The following is a 16,406-nucleotide window of genomic DNA, read 5'->3' as shown; positions in this document are numbered from 1 at the left end:
AGGCCTGTTTTGCTCTCCTCCTCCTCGATCTACCTTATCCCCTCTTTTTTCTCTCTCTACAGGGAGCTGGACCATAATGACATCTCAGGCACAATAGAGGACACCAATGGGGCCTTCTCTGGACTGGACAGCCTCAACAAGCTGTGAGTATCCCCCCTCCTTCTCTCATCTCCTCTTCCCACTCAGAATCGGTCCCTTTGAGCTGGCTGACCTGCCACTGGTAGGGGATTGTATGCAGCTCTGTGGACAGCTCCTTCAGTCCAGAGTGAAGGGGTTTCTACTGCAATTCCATAGTTCCCTTCTGAGGCCTGTCCACTGCCACTGTCTATATCGAGTTCTCCCAGACCTGGCTTCAGACAGGACGAGCTCCATTCTATCGCTACCCTCCGGGCCCCACACGTCATTTGGAAGTATAACACTGAGAGATGACTTTAAGAGCTGCTCTGAGTTTTATTAGGCTTTTTCATGAAGCTTGCAGATTGACATTCTATTGGCAATTGGCTTGAAACTTGAAACAAGCCTGAATCTGGTTTTCATCTCGGTTTACCAAACTCTAAACTGCTATTGTGTCCAACTTCAGAGGTTGTCTGTTGGTGGGAGTTGAACTGCCTTCACTTGTTGGTTAAACTATGTCAATTTGTTGGGATCTCGCGTGTAACCTTTTAATCACAGCATCTAGACTCAATGTCAAATGTTAGTTAAAGGATGAAGAAACTCAACCACCATAAACATAGAGTCCTAACATACTGGGGCCTAAACAATCCTATGTAAAAGCTGGTGTCCAACCAAGGCTGTTCCCTGTGTGATTGCTAGCCTATTGAAAGGGCTTTTCTATTGGCCTACTGGGGATGATCCTCAGCAGGTCTTTCCGTCTCTAGCCCTGCTCCTCTCTCTCTGCTCCACGGCCCTGCCTGCCTGTTGTTAGGGACTGAGAGAGGGTGAAATTGGGGGGCGGGCTCGGTCATCAACATCAAACACCACATTGGCCCGTCTCCCCGCCCCTTTTGTCCAGTGGTGTAGTGGAGCGTCCCTCCGCAGCCCAACGCTGGCACAATCCCTCCATCCCACCGGAAAACAACACTCACCAACCCTGGGAAAAAACACAGAGAAAGAGGGAGGGGGAGGGACATCCGTGTCCTCCACACACAATATGTCCCTCCCAAATCGGATTGTGAGTATCCCCACATGGGAGAACTTGTGCTCTTAGCTTGTTCTCGGTTAACTTGTGCTCTCACAACAACCACTATTTTCCCATTTTTGTTTTAGGAGTTAAAATATATTAATGTATTGAATGTAGATCTGTTGGGGTGATATCATTCTAGTATTGTTTTTTTACCAGAATGTGATTACTTGAAGAGAATGTGATTGGAAGGAAAGGCTATGTAAATGGCTAGATGTGCAAAATGATGTTGGAAATAAGAGAAGATAAGTTTGATGGAAATGCAGTGACTACCAGTGAGGTGTTGTTCTCCTCTGTACTGAGGCCTGTTCAGCCCGTCTCCCTGTGTAGGGTCCAGAACCACGGGGCTCTGGCTGATGTGGGGTCAGTAGAGGCCTGTTCAGCCCATCTCCCTGTGTAGGGTCCAGAACCACGGGGCTCTGGCTGATGTGGCGGTCAGTAGAGTCCTGTTCAGCCCGTCTCCCTGTGTAGGGTCCAGAACCACGGGGCTCTGGCTGATGTGGTGGTCAGTAGAGTCCTGTTCAGCCCGTCTCCCTGTGTAGGGTCCAGAACCACGGGGCTCTGGCTGATGTGGGGGTCAGTAGAGTCCTGTTCAGCCCGTCTCCCTGTGTAGGGTCCAGAACCACGGGGCTCTGGCTGATGTGGCGGTCAGTAGAGTCCTGTTCAGCCCATCTCCCTGTGTAGGGTCCAGAACCACGGGGCTCTGGCTGATGTGGTGGTCAGTAGAGTCCTGTTCAGCCCGTCTCCCTGTGTAGGGTCCAGAACCACGGGGCTCTGGCTGATGTGGTGGTCAGTAGAGTCCTGTTCAGCCCATCTCCCTGTGTAGGGTCCAGAACCACGGGGCTCTGGCTGATGTGGCGGTCAGTAGAGTCCTGTTCAGCCCGTCTCCCTGTGTAGGGTCCAGAACCACGGGGCTCTGGCTGATGTGGCGGTCAGTAGAGTCCTGTTCAGCCCGTCTCCCTGTGTAGGGTCCAGAACCACGGGGCTCTGGCTGATGTGGCGGTCAGTAGAGTCCTGTTCAGCCCGTCTCCCTGTGTAGGGTCCAGAACCACTGGGCTCTGGCTGATGTGGCGGTCAGTAGAGTCCTGTTCAGCCCGTCTCCCTGTGTAGGGTCCAGAACCACTGGGCTCTGGCTGATGTGGCGGTCAGTAGAGTCCTGTTCAGCCCATCTCCCTGTGTAGGGTCCAGAACCACTGGGCTCTGGCTGATGTGGCAGTCAGTAGAGTCCTGTTCAGCCCATCTCCCTGTGTAGGGTCCAGAACCACGGGGCTCTGGCTGATGTGGCGGTCAGTAGAGTCCTGTTCAGCCCATCTCCCTGTGTAGGGTCCAGAACCACGGGGCTCTGGCTGATGTGGTGGTCAGTAGAGTCCTGTTCAGCCCGTCTCCCTGTGTAGGGTCCAGAACCACGGGGCTCTGGCTGATGTGGCGGTCAGTAGAGTCCTGTTCAGCCCGTCTCCCTGTGTAGGGTCCAGAACCACGGGGCTCTGGCTGATGTGGGGGTCAGTAGAGTCCTGTTCAGCCCATCTCCCTGTGTAGGGTCCAGAACCACGGGGCTCTGGCTGATGTGGCGGTCAGTAGAGTCCTGTTCAGCCCGTCTCCCTGTGTAGGGTCCAGAACCACGGGGCTCTGGCTGATGTGGCGGTCAGTAGAGTCCTGTTTAGCCCGTCTCCCTGTGTAGGGTCCAGAACCACGGGGCTCTGGCTGATGTGGTGGTCAGTAGAGTCCTGTTCAGCCCGTCTCCCTGTGTAGGGTCCAGAACCACTGGGCTCTGGCTGATGTGGCGGTCAGTAGAGTCCTGTTCAGCCCGTCTCCCTGTGTAGGGTCCAGAACCACGGGGCTCTGGCTGATGTGGGGGTCAGTAGAGTCCTGTTCAGCCCATCTCCCTGTGTAGGGTCCAGAACCACGGGGCTCTGGCTGATGTGGCGGTCAGTAGAGTCCTGTTCAGCCCGTCTCCCTGTGTAGGGTCCAGAACCACGGGGCTCTGGCTGATGTGGCGGTCAGTAGAGTCCTGTTCAGCCCGTCTCCCTGTGTAGGGTCCAGAACCACGGGGCTCTGGCTGATGTGGCGGTCAGTAGAGTCCTGTTTAGCCCGTCTCCCTGTGTAGGGTCCAGAACCACGGGGCTCTGGCTGATGTGGCGGTCAGTAGAGGTCTGAGCAGAGGTGTGACATCTGTCAGGAGTTGACAGGTCCTGTCCATGACCAGTCATCTGCCTGGAGTCCCCCAAGACCCTGGGTCCCTGGCTGTCCTAAAGAACACCTGATTACCAACAGGAATCTGAGAATGTTCAGCTTGGACAATTTTGGATAGAATTTAAGAAGACGCATCTGAGTCTTGGCTCATCTACCCCAATGGCAATGGTAACCAAACAGATGCACTCCCAATGGTTTTTGAAACATGATTTGTATTTACATTGCACAGTGTAGATTGTCGGTGGGTCCATAATAGAGGGGGAGAGTAAAGGAGGCGTGACTGGATTGAAGTGTTCTCATGCAGGGGTCTGAACTCCGAACCAGCCTCCTGTGTCCACCCGCTTCTCCTGGGAAGGAAGGTGGAGAGAGGAGAGGAAGGCTGGAGGGACGGAAGCGCAGGAGAGGGAGGGTAGAGGGGTGTCTTTTGAAGAGCGGCCCAGATTAGACCCCCAGAAGGGGGCATGCTGCGTGTTCCTTGCTTGAACCGGGCCTTGACAAGGCTGCTTTTATTATTCTACAAGCTGTGTTGTCCCTCAGTGAGACAACCTGCTTTTCATGTGCTCCCCCCTGTCATCGCTATTAAATTCAAATAAAGATAAAAGTGGTCTTTGAAAAGCAGAGCAGGGCCGAGTCCCTCACCCTCCTAATCTCCACACAGTTCGGATTTCCAATACCTCAATCCTCTGCTCTTATCAGATTCAGCCCCACTAATTGTGCCTTTCTCTCCCTCTTCTCCTTCCCTCCCCTTACCCCATTCATCCTCTCTCTTTCTCTCTCTGTGCCTGTTTTTTCTCTCCCCTCTCTCTTTCTCTCCCTCCCCCGTGTTCTCTCCCGTTTATCGGCGCCCTTCATGTTTGGAAATTGCAGAACTCTGTTTGGAAACAAGATCAAGTCAGTGGCCAAGAAAGCCTTCTCAGGACTGGAGGCCCTGGAGCACCTGTGAGTATCCCACAATGCACTGCGCGACCCCGAGATCGGCTGCCAAAAGTAGCTGCCTGAGAGTGCTGCTAGCAATTTAATAGCATCTTTGGAAAAGGAGAAGACGGGCAGTTTGTGGGGCCAGCTGCTTCCCTCTCGTTAGAGGCAGCTTCAACTTTGGCCTTTTTTCCTGGTGCAGGGGAACAAAGTTATTGAGCATATGGTCAGTTTCGTAGAATAAATGGAATTTATATAAGTCCCTTCACAGGCTCTGGCCGTTACTTTAAACAGGCTCTGGCCATTAGGAAAAAAGTGATTGAAAAGCTGAGTATCCTTGGTCTGTGATGCCTGAATCTTTGCACCTTGTTTAAAATAAGCCCTTATAAAGAATAAGCCCTTATAAAGAAAGGCACATCGATCCCTGGCTGGCGGTGACACAGCTGTGTGTGTACCAATGTCCCCTTTCTGTCAGTGCTGACAGGCAGCCCTCTGTTTAATGTCACCACAGGAACCTGGGAGAGAACGCCATACGCTCCATCCAGCCAGAGGCCTTCAGCAAGATGAGGAGCCTCAGGAACCTGTGAGTCCGCAATGATGAATACACCTTACAGTTGCAGTCATGGAATAAGTGAATTATGTACAGATCAAAGCTCGTCTATAAAAGAGAGTGAATAGAAGTCGTTAGCCCTAACAGTGTCCCTCCTCTCCCAGACTCATCCAGAGTGACAGTTTCCTGTGTGACTGTCAGCTCAACTGGTTCCCTGAGTGGCTAATGACCCGGGGGCTACAGACTGGCGTAGAGGCTACCTGTGTCCACCCCGAAATCCTGAAGGGTACTAGTGTCTTCCAGGCTCCACCAGAGAGATTTGTCTGTGGTGAGTAGTGTGTGTGTGTGTGTGTGTGTGGGGGGTACAGTTGCTTTCTGTCTGACACAGTGCAGGCAGCAGCTAAGACCAGATTGTGTTTTACATTCCAGCTCGGGGTGTTTACAGTATATGTGTGTATTTGTTTATGTTTGTGTGATTTTCCTTAAATGTCTTGATGTAGTGTGTCTTTGCTTGAGCTACGATGTGCTAATCCTTGTTTGTCTTTATATTTGTGTGTTTGTGTTTAAACTAGACTTTTGTGTATATATCTTCTGTCACTGAGATAAAACATTTGGTTACAAAGAATAATGCTTATCTCATTTTCTTGTCTTCCCTCCGTCTCTCCACTGCCCCCGTCTCTCCACTGCCCCCGTCTCTCCACTGCCCCCGTCTCTCCACTCCCTCCGTCTCTCCACTCCCTCCGTCTCTCTCTCTCCTGTAGATGACCTGCCTAAGCCCCAGATCACGTTGCAGCCAGAGACCACCGTGACGGTTCTGGGTAGTGACGTGCGCCTCACGTGCACGGCAGCCAGCAGCAGCAGCTCACCTATGACCTTCGCCTGGCGCAAAGACCAGGAGCTGCTCCGTCATGCTGAGGTGGAGAACTTCGCCCACCTGCGCGCTAACCACGGGGCGGTGCACGAGGCCGGGGGGGTGATGGAGTACACCACCATTTTGCACCTGCGTCATGTGACCTTCGCCCACGAGGGCCGATACCAATGTATCATCACCAACCACTTTGGCTCCTCCTACTCCACCAAGGCCCGCCTTACTGTCAACGGTACGCTACCAGGCCCTGAAGGGTTAACGGTCTCCCTGTATGACTGGTTTATCTAAAAATCTAGTTTTATTTGTCACACATGCTGGATACAACAGGTACCGTACCGTGAAATGCTTCCTTACGAGTCCTAAAACCAACGATGCCATTTTAAGAAAACCGAGTTAAGAACATTTTTACTAAAGTTTTTTAATTTTTTTAAGTAACACTATACAAAAACAATAATGAGGCTATATGCAGGGGGTACCGATACTGAGTCAATGTGGAGGCTGTATGCGGGGAGTATCGATACTGAGTCAATGTGGAGGCTGTATGCGGGGAGTATCGACACTGAGTCAATGTGGAGGCTGTATGCGGGGAGTATCGACACTGAGTCAATGTGGAGGCTGTATGCGGGGAGTATCGATACTGAGTCAATGTGGAGGCTGTATGCGGGGGGTATCGATACTGAGTCAATGTGGAGGCTGTATGCGGGGAGTATCGACACTGAGTCAATGTGGAGGCTGTATGCGGGGAGTATCGACACTGAGTCAATGTGGAGGCTGTATGCGGGGAGTATCGATACTGAGTCAATGTGGAGGCTGTATGCGGGGGGTATCGATACTGAGTCAATGTGGAGGCTGTATGCGGGGGGTATCGGTACTGAGTCAATGTGGAGGCTGTATGCGGGGGGTACCGGTACTGAGTCAATGTGGAGGCTATATGCGGGGGGTACCGATACTGAGTTGATGTGCGGGCGTACAGGTTAATTGAGTTAATTGTTAATGTACAGTAGGTAGGGATAAAGTTACTATGCATAGATAATAAACCGTGAGTGGCAGCAGTGTTTGTGTTAAGGCTGACCCCATTTAGTTGACTGGTCGATTGCTTGGTCGGTAGGCTATTGGTCAACTAAGATTTCTTTAGACGAGCAGCTGCATGGTGCACAAGACACCTGTCTAATTCGCGCCTGTCTCTGTGGACTAATCCATTGCGGAGGCTACGGGATGTCACAGTCCGTCACTCGAAGACAGAGGTGGGCAACTCCAGTCCTCGAGGGCCTGATTGGTGTCACATTTTTCTCCATCCCTAGCAAACACAGCTGATTAATCAACTGGGGCAAAACTGTGACCCCAATCAGGCCTTCGAGGGCTGGAATTGCCCACTCCTGCTCTAAGACGTGATGTTGGAGTTGTATATGGTTCTATTATGTAAAAATAATGGTGCAACACTAATAAATCTAATATCACTATATAACAAATGCACTTTCTCCCACATTGGATACGGCCGCTGTCCGCGGTTCTGAAACATATTCATCAGTCCGCCATAGAATTGGCGCCTTTCCCTGTATTACTATGTGCATAATAGCAACGTTAACCATCATATTGGACTGAGAACAATGTGGCGGAGGCAGCAGAGAAGAGGAAACAGCCCTTGCCTTAACCTAATTGTCTAAGAAAATTGAGGAGAGAGGATACCCCAATTTAATTAGGTCCATAATCAATCGCCTGACTGTTAAATATGCCTGGCATTATACATCATCCCATACACAGTGTATTCAGAAGGTATTCGGACCACTTTACTTTTCCGTTACAGCCTTAAATTATTATTATTTTAAGAAATTTTAGATTTTCTTCATCAATCCACACAAAACAGTTTTTTTTAATTTTTTTGCAAATGTATTCAAAATAAAAAACTATCACATTTAGTATTCAGACTTTACTCTGTACTTTCTTGAAGCACCTTTGGCTGCGATTACAGCCTCAAGTCTTCCTGGATATGACGCTACAATCTTGGCACACCTGTATTTGGGGAGTTTCTTCTCTGCAGATCCTCTCAAGCTCTGTCAGGTTGGATGGGGAGCGTCACTGCACAGCTATTTTCGGGTCTCTCCAGAGATGTTTGATCAACTTCAAGTCCGGGCTCTGGCTGGGCCACTCAAGGATATCCAGAGACTTGTCCCGAAGCCACTCCTGCGTTGTTTCGGCCATGTGCTTAGGGTCGTTGTCCTGTTGAACCTTCGCCCAAGTCTGAGATCTGAGCGCTCTGGAGCATCAAGGATCTTTCTGTACTTTGCTCCTTTCATCTTTCCCTCGATCCTGACTCGTCTTCCAGTCCCTGCCACTGAAAAACATCCCCACAGCATGATGCTCCCACCACCATGCTTCATCGTTGGAATAGTGCCAGGTTTCCTCCAGACGTGACGCTTGGCATTCAGGCTAAAGATTTCAATCTTGGTTTCATCAGACCATAGAATCTTTTTTCTCATGGTCAGTCTTTAGGTGCCTTTTGGCAACTCCAAGCGGGCTGTCATTTGCCTTTTACTGAGGAGTGGCTTCTGTCTGGCCACTCTACCATAAAGGCCTGATTGGTTGAGTGCTGCAGAGATAGTTGTCCTTCTGCAAGGTTCTCCAATCTCCACAGAGGAATTCTGTCAGAGTGACCATCGGGTTTTTGGTCACCTCCCTGACCAAGGTCCTTCTCCCCCGATTGCTCAGTTTGGCCGGGCAGCCAGCTCTAGGAAGAGTCTTGGAGCTCTATGGAAAATTGGAAAATTGGCTTGGTTTTTGCTCTGACATGCACTGTCAACTGTGGGAAATTATAGACAGGTGTGTGCCTTTCCAAATCATGTCCAATCAATTGAGTTTTCAACAAGTGGATTCTAGTAAAGTTGTAGACACATCTCAAGGATGATAAATGGAAACAGGATGCATCTGAGCTCAGTTTTAGTATTAATGCAAATAATCTGAATGCTTAAGTAAATAATGTATTTCTGTTTTTATTTTTAATACATTTGCGAAATATTCTAAACCTGTTTTTGCCTCGTCATTACGGGGTACTGTGTGTAGATTGATGAGAAACATTTAATCAATTTTAGAATAAGTCTGTAACGTAACAAAATGTGGAACAAGTCAAGGGGTCTGAATACTTTCTGAATGCCCTGTATATGGACAAATACGTTTAAACATTTTGACCAATCGTTTTGTCGAAAGAACAGTGACTCTCGGGCGACCAAGTTTTTATTTTTCTTGTTTTCTGGGACAGCCCTGGTTTGTTTTGTGTGTGTGTTTGGATAATTTCCCCTCTGTAATGTGCTGATTTTGTAGATATTTTGCACAATTTAACTCCATAACAGGGCAGAATGAGATTAGTGGTAATTCTTAGCTTGAACAAAGTCTCACACTCTCTGTCCTTCTGCTTCTCTCTGTGTGAGTTTCTCAGGGTGGAATTTCTAACAAATTGATTTAGGCTTGTTGTGGTGCTGTCAGTGCCCATATATTACACACCCTGTCAGTTAGGCTAACCGATGCTGACTGATTGTTTGCTGGCAGTCTGGAGTTTGGTTTCCTGGCTGACCTGCCCACCCAAATGAAACCCTCTCCCAAGCCATCTCCCCAACCCAATTTAACTTCTATGCAATGATAGCAGAGCGGCCTCTCTCTATATGCAGACCACTGTGCGTATGGCCCTGAGGCTGCTAGGGCGCCCCCGACCCCCAAACATACAAATAGAAATGCTCTCAGTTTACTGTTGAGAAGTAGACGACACAAGGTGCCATTTCAAAATGTAGTATTGCAGTTTTCCACTTGTTAGTCACTCAATTAGCGCATGTCAGCTAATATTTGTTGGGATTGCTAAGTAAGGTAGTCCAGCTATCTAAACCTTGTAGTAGACCTAATCATCACTTAATTACCAACTGGGCACACATTCAGTGCTCATTAATTTTGTTAGTCAATCTCACATATCATATGAACATGGCATAAGTAATTACAAAATGTGTAGAATTGCAGGAAATGTCCTTTTTTTTTAAAAACTGCCATACTTTATCTACACTCCATTGCAAAATGGGAGGAACTGTTATGTAGCTGTTGTGTTAACCTCCAATTTCTCTCTGTTGTGGCCAACCAAGTGTCTCATCTCCATTCCCACACAGTCATGCCTACGTTTGTGAAGACCCCTCGAGACAACACCATCCGTACGGGCACCACTGCCAAGCTGGAGTGTGCGGCCGAGGGCCACCCCACCCCTGAGATCGCCTGGCAAAAGGACGGAGGCACGGACTTCCCGGCGGCACGCGAGCGGCGGATGCACGTGATGCCTGACGATGACGTGTTCTTCATCATGGACGTCAAGCTAGAGGACATGGGCGTGTACAGCTGCACCGCCAAGAACACAGCGGGCACCGTGTCTGCCAACGCCTCTCTCATCGTGCTGGGTAGGACTTGACTGCTGGCCATGCCCTACACCTACTGACAAAATTGCCCACACCCCTTTACAATGTTTGAGGATTCATGGTTCAGGTGACCATAATATAGATACGACTTCCGACTAAAAATGAACACTTGTAAACTGGTCTAAAGCCAGTTGTGAACTGGTCAGCCTTGGTCAAAGAATGAATGGCTTCTGGCAGCTGTGGCCTTCCTCTGAGTCAGAGGTCAGGGTAGGGGTCAGATGGGGGAGGGTGGGATAGGGGGACTTCACAGAGGAGTGTTTGTTACCCTTCTCTCAGGGTGGAGGCCTCAGTTCTCCTGGAGGGGCTTCTATTGGAAGTGTGAGGACTGAGGCTAGTTGAGATTACATTGTCAAGTACTGTGGATGTGTAAGGGCTTGGTCTACACCACTGTATGTCGTACTGGCGTAGTGCAGAACACCTCACAGGATATGAGAGAGCAATAGCCTGCAGGAGTTGCTTTGTAGTGTTTAGTCATGTATGAGGAAAGCTCAGAGCTGAGGCCTTGTCTGAAGAGGTGGGGAGGGGACAGAGGGGGAAGGAGGGTGGGAGAGTAGGAAGTGAGATCTCTTAATCATTTTGTTTCCTGCTCAGAGGGAAAGTGTTCTGTCTAAGAGTAGGGGCATCAAACGTTCAGCCTGCTGCACAGACCTATGGACACTGTAGAGAGCCTGGTTCAATTGTGCTTAGGAGCCTTTTTTAAAATCTCTAAATGGTTAAACTAGTGAGGAATCTTTTATTTTTATTTACTATCATCCTAAATTAAGATATACTGATCAAAAGTATAAACCCAACATCAAATAACATTTTATTTGTCACATGCACCAAATACAACGCTTACTTACAATCCCTTAACCAACAATGCAGTTCAAGATTTTCTTTTACAAAATAAAGTAAAAAATAGAATCAAAAGTAACACAATGAAATAACTAATGAGGCTATATACAGGGGCTTCAGGTACCGAGACAATGTGCGGGAGTACAGGTCACTCAAGTTAATTGAGGTAAATTATACATGTAGGTAGTGTTATTAAAGTGACTATGCATAGATAATAAACAGCAAGTAGCAGCAGTGTAAAGGGGTGGTGGGGGGGGTCAATGGAAATAGTCCGCGTTGCCATTTAAAAAAAATTGTACAGCAGTTTCATGGCTTGGGGGTAGAAGCTGTTAAGGAGCCTTTTGGACCTAGACTTGGCGCCCCGGTATCGCTTACCATGCGGTAGCAGAGAGAATGGTCTATGACTTGGATGACTGGAGTCTTTGACAATGTTTTGGGCCTTCCTCTGACACCGCCTAGTATATAGGTCCTAGGCCCCAGGGATGTGCTGGGCTTTATGCAATACCCTCTGTAGCGCCTTCTGCTCGGAATCCGACCATTTGCCTTACCAGGCGGTGATGCAACCGGTCAGGATGCTCTCATTGGTGCAGCTGTGGAACTTTTTGAGGACCCATGCCAAATCTTTTCTGTCTCCTTGGGGGAAAAAGGTGTTGTTGTGTCCACTTCACAAATGTCTTGTGTTTGGACCATGATAGTTTCTTGTTGATGTGGACACCAAGGATTTTGAAACTCTCGACCCGCTCCACTACAGCCAGGTCGATGTAAATGGGGCGGTGTTCAGACCTCCTTTTCCTTTAGTCCACAATCATCTCCTTTGTCTTGCTCACATTGTGGGAGAGGTTGTTGTCCTGGCACCACACTGCCAGGTCTCTGACCTCCCTACAGGCTGTATCATCGTTGTTGGTGATCAGGCCTACCACCGTTGTGTCGTCAGCAAACTTAATGATGGTGTTGGAGTTGTGCTTGGCCATGCAGTCATGGGTGAACAGGTGTACAGGAGCGGATTAAGCACGCACCCCAGAGGGGCCCCGGTGTTGAGAATCAGTGTGGTAGATATGTTGTTGGCTAACCTTACAACCTGTCCCGTTAGGAAGTCCAGGATCCAATTGCAGAGGGAGGTGTTTAGTCCCAGGGTCCTTGGCTTAGTGACGAGCTTTGTGGCCACTATGGTGTTGAACGCTGAGCTGTAGTCAATGAACAGCATTCTCACATAGGTGTTCCTTTTGTCCAGGGGAGAGAGGGCAGTGTGGAGTGCGATTTGAGATTGTGGATCTGTTGGGGCGGTATGCAAATTGGAGTGGGTCTAGGGTTTCCGGGATTATGATGTTGATGTGACCATGACCAGCCTTTCAAAACACTTCATGTCTACAGACCTGAGTGCTACAGGGCAGTAGTCATTTCGGCAGTTTACCTTCGCTTTGTTGGGCACAGGGACTATGGTGGTCTGCTTGAAACATGAAGGTATTATAGACTGTCAGGGAGAGGTTGGAAATTTCAGTGAAGACACTTGCTAGTTGGTCTGCGCATGCCCTGAGTACGTTTCCTGGTAATCCGTCTGGCCCCACTGCCTTTGAATGTTGACCTGTTTAAAGGTCTTGTTCACATCAAACAGTTGTCTGGAACAGTTGGTGCTCTCATGCATGGGTCAATGTTGCTTGCCTCGACGCGAGCATAACAGGCATTTAGCTTGTCTGGTAGGCTTGCATCACTGGACAGCTCGCGGCTGGGTTTCCCTTTGTTGTCTGTAATATTTTTCAAGCCCTGCCACATCCGATGAGTGTCAGAGCCATTGTAGTAGGAGTCAATCTTAATCCTTTATTGACGCTTTGCCTGTTTTGATGGTTTGTCTGAGGGCATAGCGGGATTTCTTAGAAGCATCCGGATTAGTCTCCCACTCTTTGAAAGTGGCAGCTCTAGCTTTTAGCTCGATGCGGATGTTGCCTGTAATCCATGGTTTCTGGTTGGGATATGTACGTACGGTTACTCTGTGGGCGACGTCGTCGATGCACTTATTGATGAAGTCGATGACTGAGGTGGTATACTCCTCAATGCCATGGGTGAATCTCGGAACATATTCCAGTCTGTGCTAGCAAAACAGTCCTGTAGCGTAGCATCCGCGATATCTGACCACTTCCGTATTGGACGAGTCACTGGTAGTTCATGCTTTAGTTTTTGATTGTAAGCAGGAATCAGGAGGATAGATTTGTTTGTCTGCGTTTTGAATGAAGCTCATCCAGTTTATTCTCCAGTTATTGCACGTTGGCCAATAGAAAGGATGGTAGGCCCGCATTAACCACTCGCTGACAAATTCTCACTTGGCACCCCGATCTCCGTCCCCTGTACCTGCGTCTTTTTTTCACGCGAATGATGGGGATTTAGACCTGGTCCCGGTACAAACAGTATATGGTTCGCGTCGGACTCATTAAATAAAAAATCTTTGTCCAGTTCGAGGTAATCGCTGTTCTGATATCCAGAGGCTATTTTCGGTCATAAGAGACAGTAGCAGCAACATTATGTGTAAAGTAAGTTACAAACAAAGCAAAGAAACACACAAAATAGCACAGTTGGTTCGGAGCCCGTAAAACGGCAGCCATCCCCTCCGACACCATGGGTGGGGAGGGCATAGGCCCACTTACTTGGGAGCCAGGCACCCCCACTGGGGAGCCAGGCCCAGCCAATCAGAATTATTATTACAGACAGAAATACTCCTGAGTTTCATCAGCTGTGTGGGTGGCTGGTCTTGAAACATCCCGAAGGTGAAGAAGCCGGATGTGGAGGTCCTGGGCTGGCGTGGTTACATGTGGTCTGCGGATGTAAGGCCGGTTGGACATACTGCCAAATTCTCTAAAACGACGTTGGAGGCAGCTTATGGTAGAGTGAACATTCAATTCTCTGGCAACCACTCTGGTGGACATTCCTGCAGTCAGCATGCCAATTGCACACTCCTTCAAAACCTGATACATCCGTGGCATTGTGTTGTGTGAAAACACTGTACATTTTGGAGTGGCCTTTTATTGTCCCCGGCACAAGGTGCACCTGTGTAATGATTATTCTGTTTAATCAGCTTCTTGATATGCCACACCTGTCAGGTGGATGGATTATATTGTCATAAGAGAAATGCTCACTAACAGTGATGTAAACAAATGTGTGCACAAATTGAGACGCTGTTTGTGCATGTGTAACATTTCTGAGATCTTTTATTTCAGCTCATGAAACATGGGACCAACAGTACTTTTGTTCTCTGTGTGTGTGTGTGTGTGTGTGTGTGCAATTGAAGTCAGTACTTTACATACACTTAGGTTGGAGTCATTGAAACTCGTTTTTCAACCAGTTTTGACAAGTCGGTTAGGACATCTACTTTGTGCATGAAGTCATTTTTCCAACAATTGTTTAGACAGATTATTTAACTTAATCTTCACTGTATCACAATTCCAGTGGGTAAGAAGTGTACATACACTAAATTGACTGTTCCTTTTAAACAGCTTGGAAAATTCCAGAAAATGATTTAGAAGCTTCTGATAGGCTAATTGACATAATTTTAGTCAATTGGAGATGTACCTGTGGATGTATTTCAAGGCCTACCTTCAAACTCAGCACCTCTTTGCCTGACATCATGGGAAAATCAAAAGAAATCAGCCAAGACCTCAAGAAAAAAATTGTAGACCTCCACAAGTCTGGTTCATTCATGGGAGCAATTTCCAAATGCCTGAAGGTACCACATTCATCTGTACAAACACCATGGGACAACGCAGCCTTTATACCGCTCAGGAAGGAGACGCATTCTGTCTCCTGAAGATGAATGTACTTTGGTGCGAAAAGTGCAAATCAATCCCAGAACAACAGCAAAGGACCTTGTGAAGATACTTTTGTACCGGTTTCCTCCAGTATCTAAATCCACAGTAAAACGAGTCCTATATCGACATAACCTTAAAGGCCGCTCAGCAAGGAAGAAGCCACTGCTCCAAAACCACCATAAAAATGCCGGACTATTGTTTGCAACTGCACATGGGGACAAAGATCGTACTTTTTGAAGAAATGTCCTCTGGTCTGATGAAACAAAAATATAACTGTTTGACCATCGTTATATTTGGAGGGAAAAGTGGGAGGCTTGCAGGCCGAAGAACACCATCCCAACCGTGAAGCACGGGGCTGGCAGAATCATGTTGTGGGGGTGCTTTGCTGCAGGAGAGACTGGTGCACTTCACAAAATAGATGGCATCATGAGGAAGGACAATTATGTGAATATATTGAAGCAACATCTTAAGACATCAGTCATTAAGTTAAAGCTTGGTCGCAAAAGGGTGTTCCAAATGGAAAATGATCCCAAGCATGCTTCCAAAGTTGTGCAAAATGGCTTAAGGACAACAAAGTCAAGATATTGGAGTGGCCATCACAAAGCCCTGACCTCAAACCTATTGAACATGTGTTGGCAAAACTGAAAAAGTGTGTGCAAGCAAGGAGTCCTACAAACCTAGCTCAGTTACACCAGCTCCGTCAGGAGAGATGGGCCACAACTTACTCCACTTATTGTGGGAAGCTTGTGGAAGGCTACCTGACACTTTTGACCCAAATTAAACAATTTAAAGGCAATGCTACCAAATGCTAATTGAGTGTATGTAAACTTCTGACCCACTGGAAATGTGATGAGAAATAAAAGCTGAAATAACTCATTCTCTCTACTATTATTCTGACATTTCACATTCTTAAAATAAAGTGGTGAGCCTACCTGACCTAAGACGGGGAATTTTTAATTTGGATTAAACGTCAGGAATTGTGAAACTGAGTTTAAATGTATTTGGCTAAGGTGTATGTAAACTTCCGACTTCGTGTGTGTGTGTATTTATTGTACACACACACACACACTGTCCACATATTTACATGTGGACAGTATTTGTTACTACATTACACAAGCTGACAGTTTGACCTAATTGGGGGGATATAGAAGTTTATATTCAACACGATGACACAATATCAGGTCTTAGAACTTAGCTATCATTTTCTTTCTCAAATGGAATGGATACATCTGGGTGGTCTCTCTATAAAAATACATGGATGGGAAAGTCTAATTATCACTTAAAAGCAGCCAACCGTTGTCACTGTTGATATTCTGTTGATGGCGGGTCGTAATTCGTTGAAATCAACTAACAGAAAAAGTCATTTGTTTTATTTTCCGTAATGGCAGCCTCCCAAAATCAACAGCCGCCATTCCAAAATATAGATAGAAGCCTTCTACAAGTTCTTATCTAACCAACCATTTACAGGTTATTCCAAGTGTCCTTGTGGCCTTTGAATAGTGTTAGTTTAAACAGCGCTATACCGAAACAACATTTCCCCCTGTTCTATTGATTTCAGTGTGAAATTGATGGAAGTGATTAACAAGAAAAGTGTTGCTTTACACTTACTGCGTTGGTGACGCACTTGAATCAA

General features: G+C 47.6%; 1 protein-coding gene across 1 annotated transcript in view; it reads left to right on the top strand.

Annotated features, from left to right (window-relative positions):
• The window catches only part of LOC135542082 (leucine-rich repeats and immunoglobulin-like domains protein 1), a 54,622-nt gene that overhangs the window by 31,283 nt on the left and 6,933 nt on the right, over positions 1–16,406 (top strand). Inside the window, exons 9-14 of the mRNA XM_064968729.1 lie at positions 63–143; positions 4,238–4,309; positions 4,797–4,868; positions 5,000–5,163; positions 5,597–5,935; positions 9,846–10,127. Coding sequence (XP_064824801.1) covers positions 63–143; positions 4,238–4,309; positions 4,797–4,868; positions 5,000–5,163; positions 5,597–5,935; positions 9,846–10,127 — 1,010 coding nt within the window. The remainder of the gene's footprint in view (positions 1–62; positions 144–4,237; positions 4,310–4,796; positions 4,869–4,999; positions 5,164–5,596; positions 5,936–9,845; positions 10,128–16,406) is intronic.

Source organism: Oncorhynchus masou, chromosome 6 (genome assembly GCF_036934945.1).
Source record: "Oncorhynchus masou masou isolate Uvic2021 chromosome 6, UVic_Omas_1.1, whole genome shotgun sequence".
In the NCBI taxonomy this organism is placed as follows: Eukaryota; Metazoa; Chordata; class Actinopteri; order Salmoniformes; family Salmonidae; genus Oncorhynchus; species Oncorhynchus masou.
The sequence above is the reverse complement of the archived record's forward strand: the minus strand, read 5'-3'. Positions and strand labels throughout refer to the sequence as shown.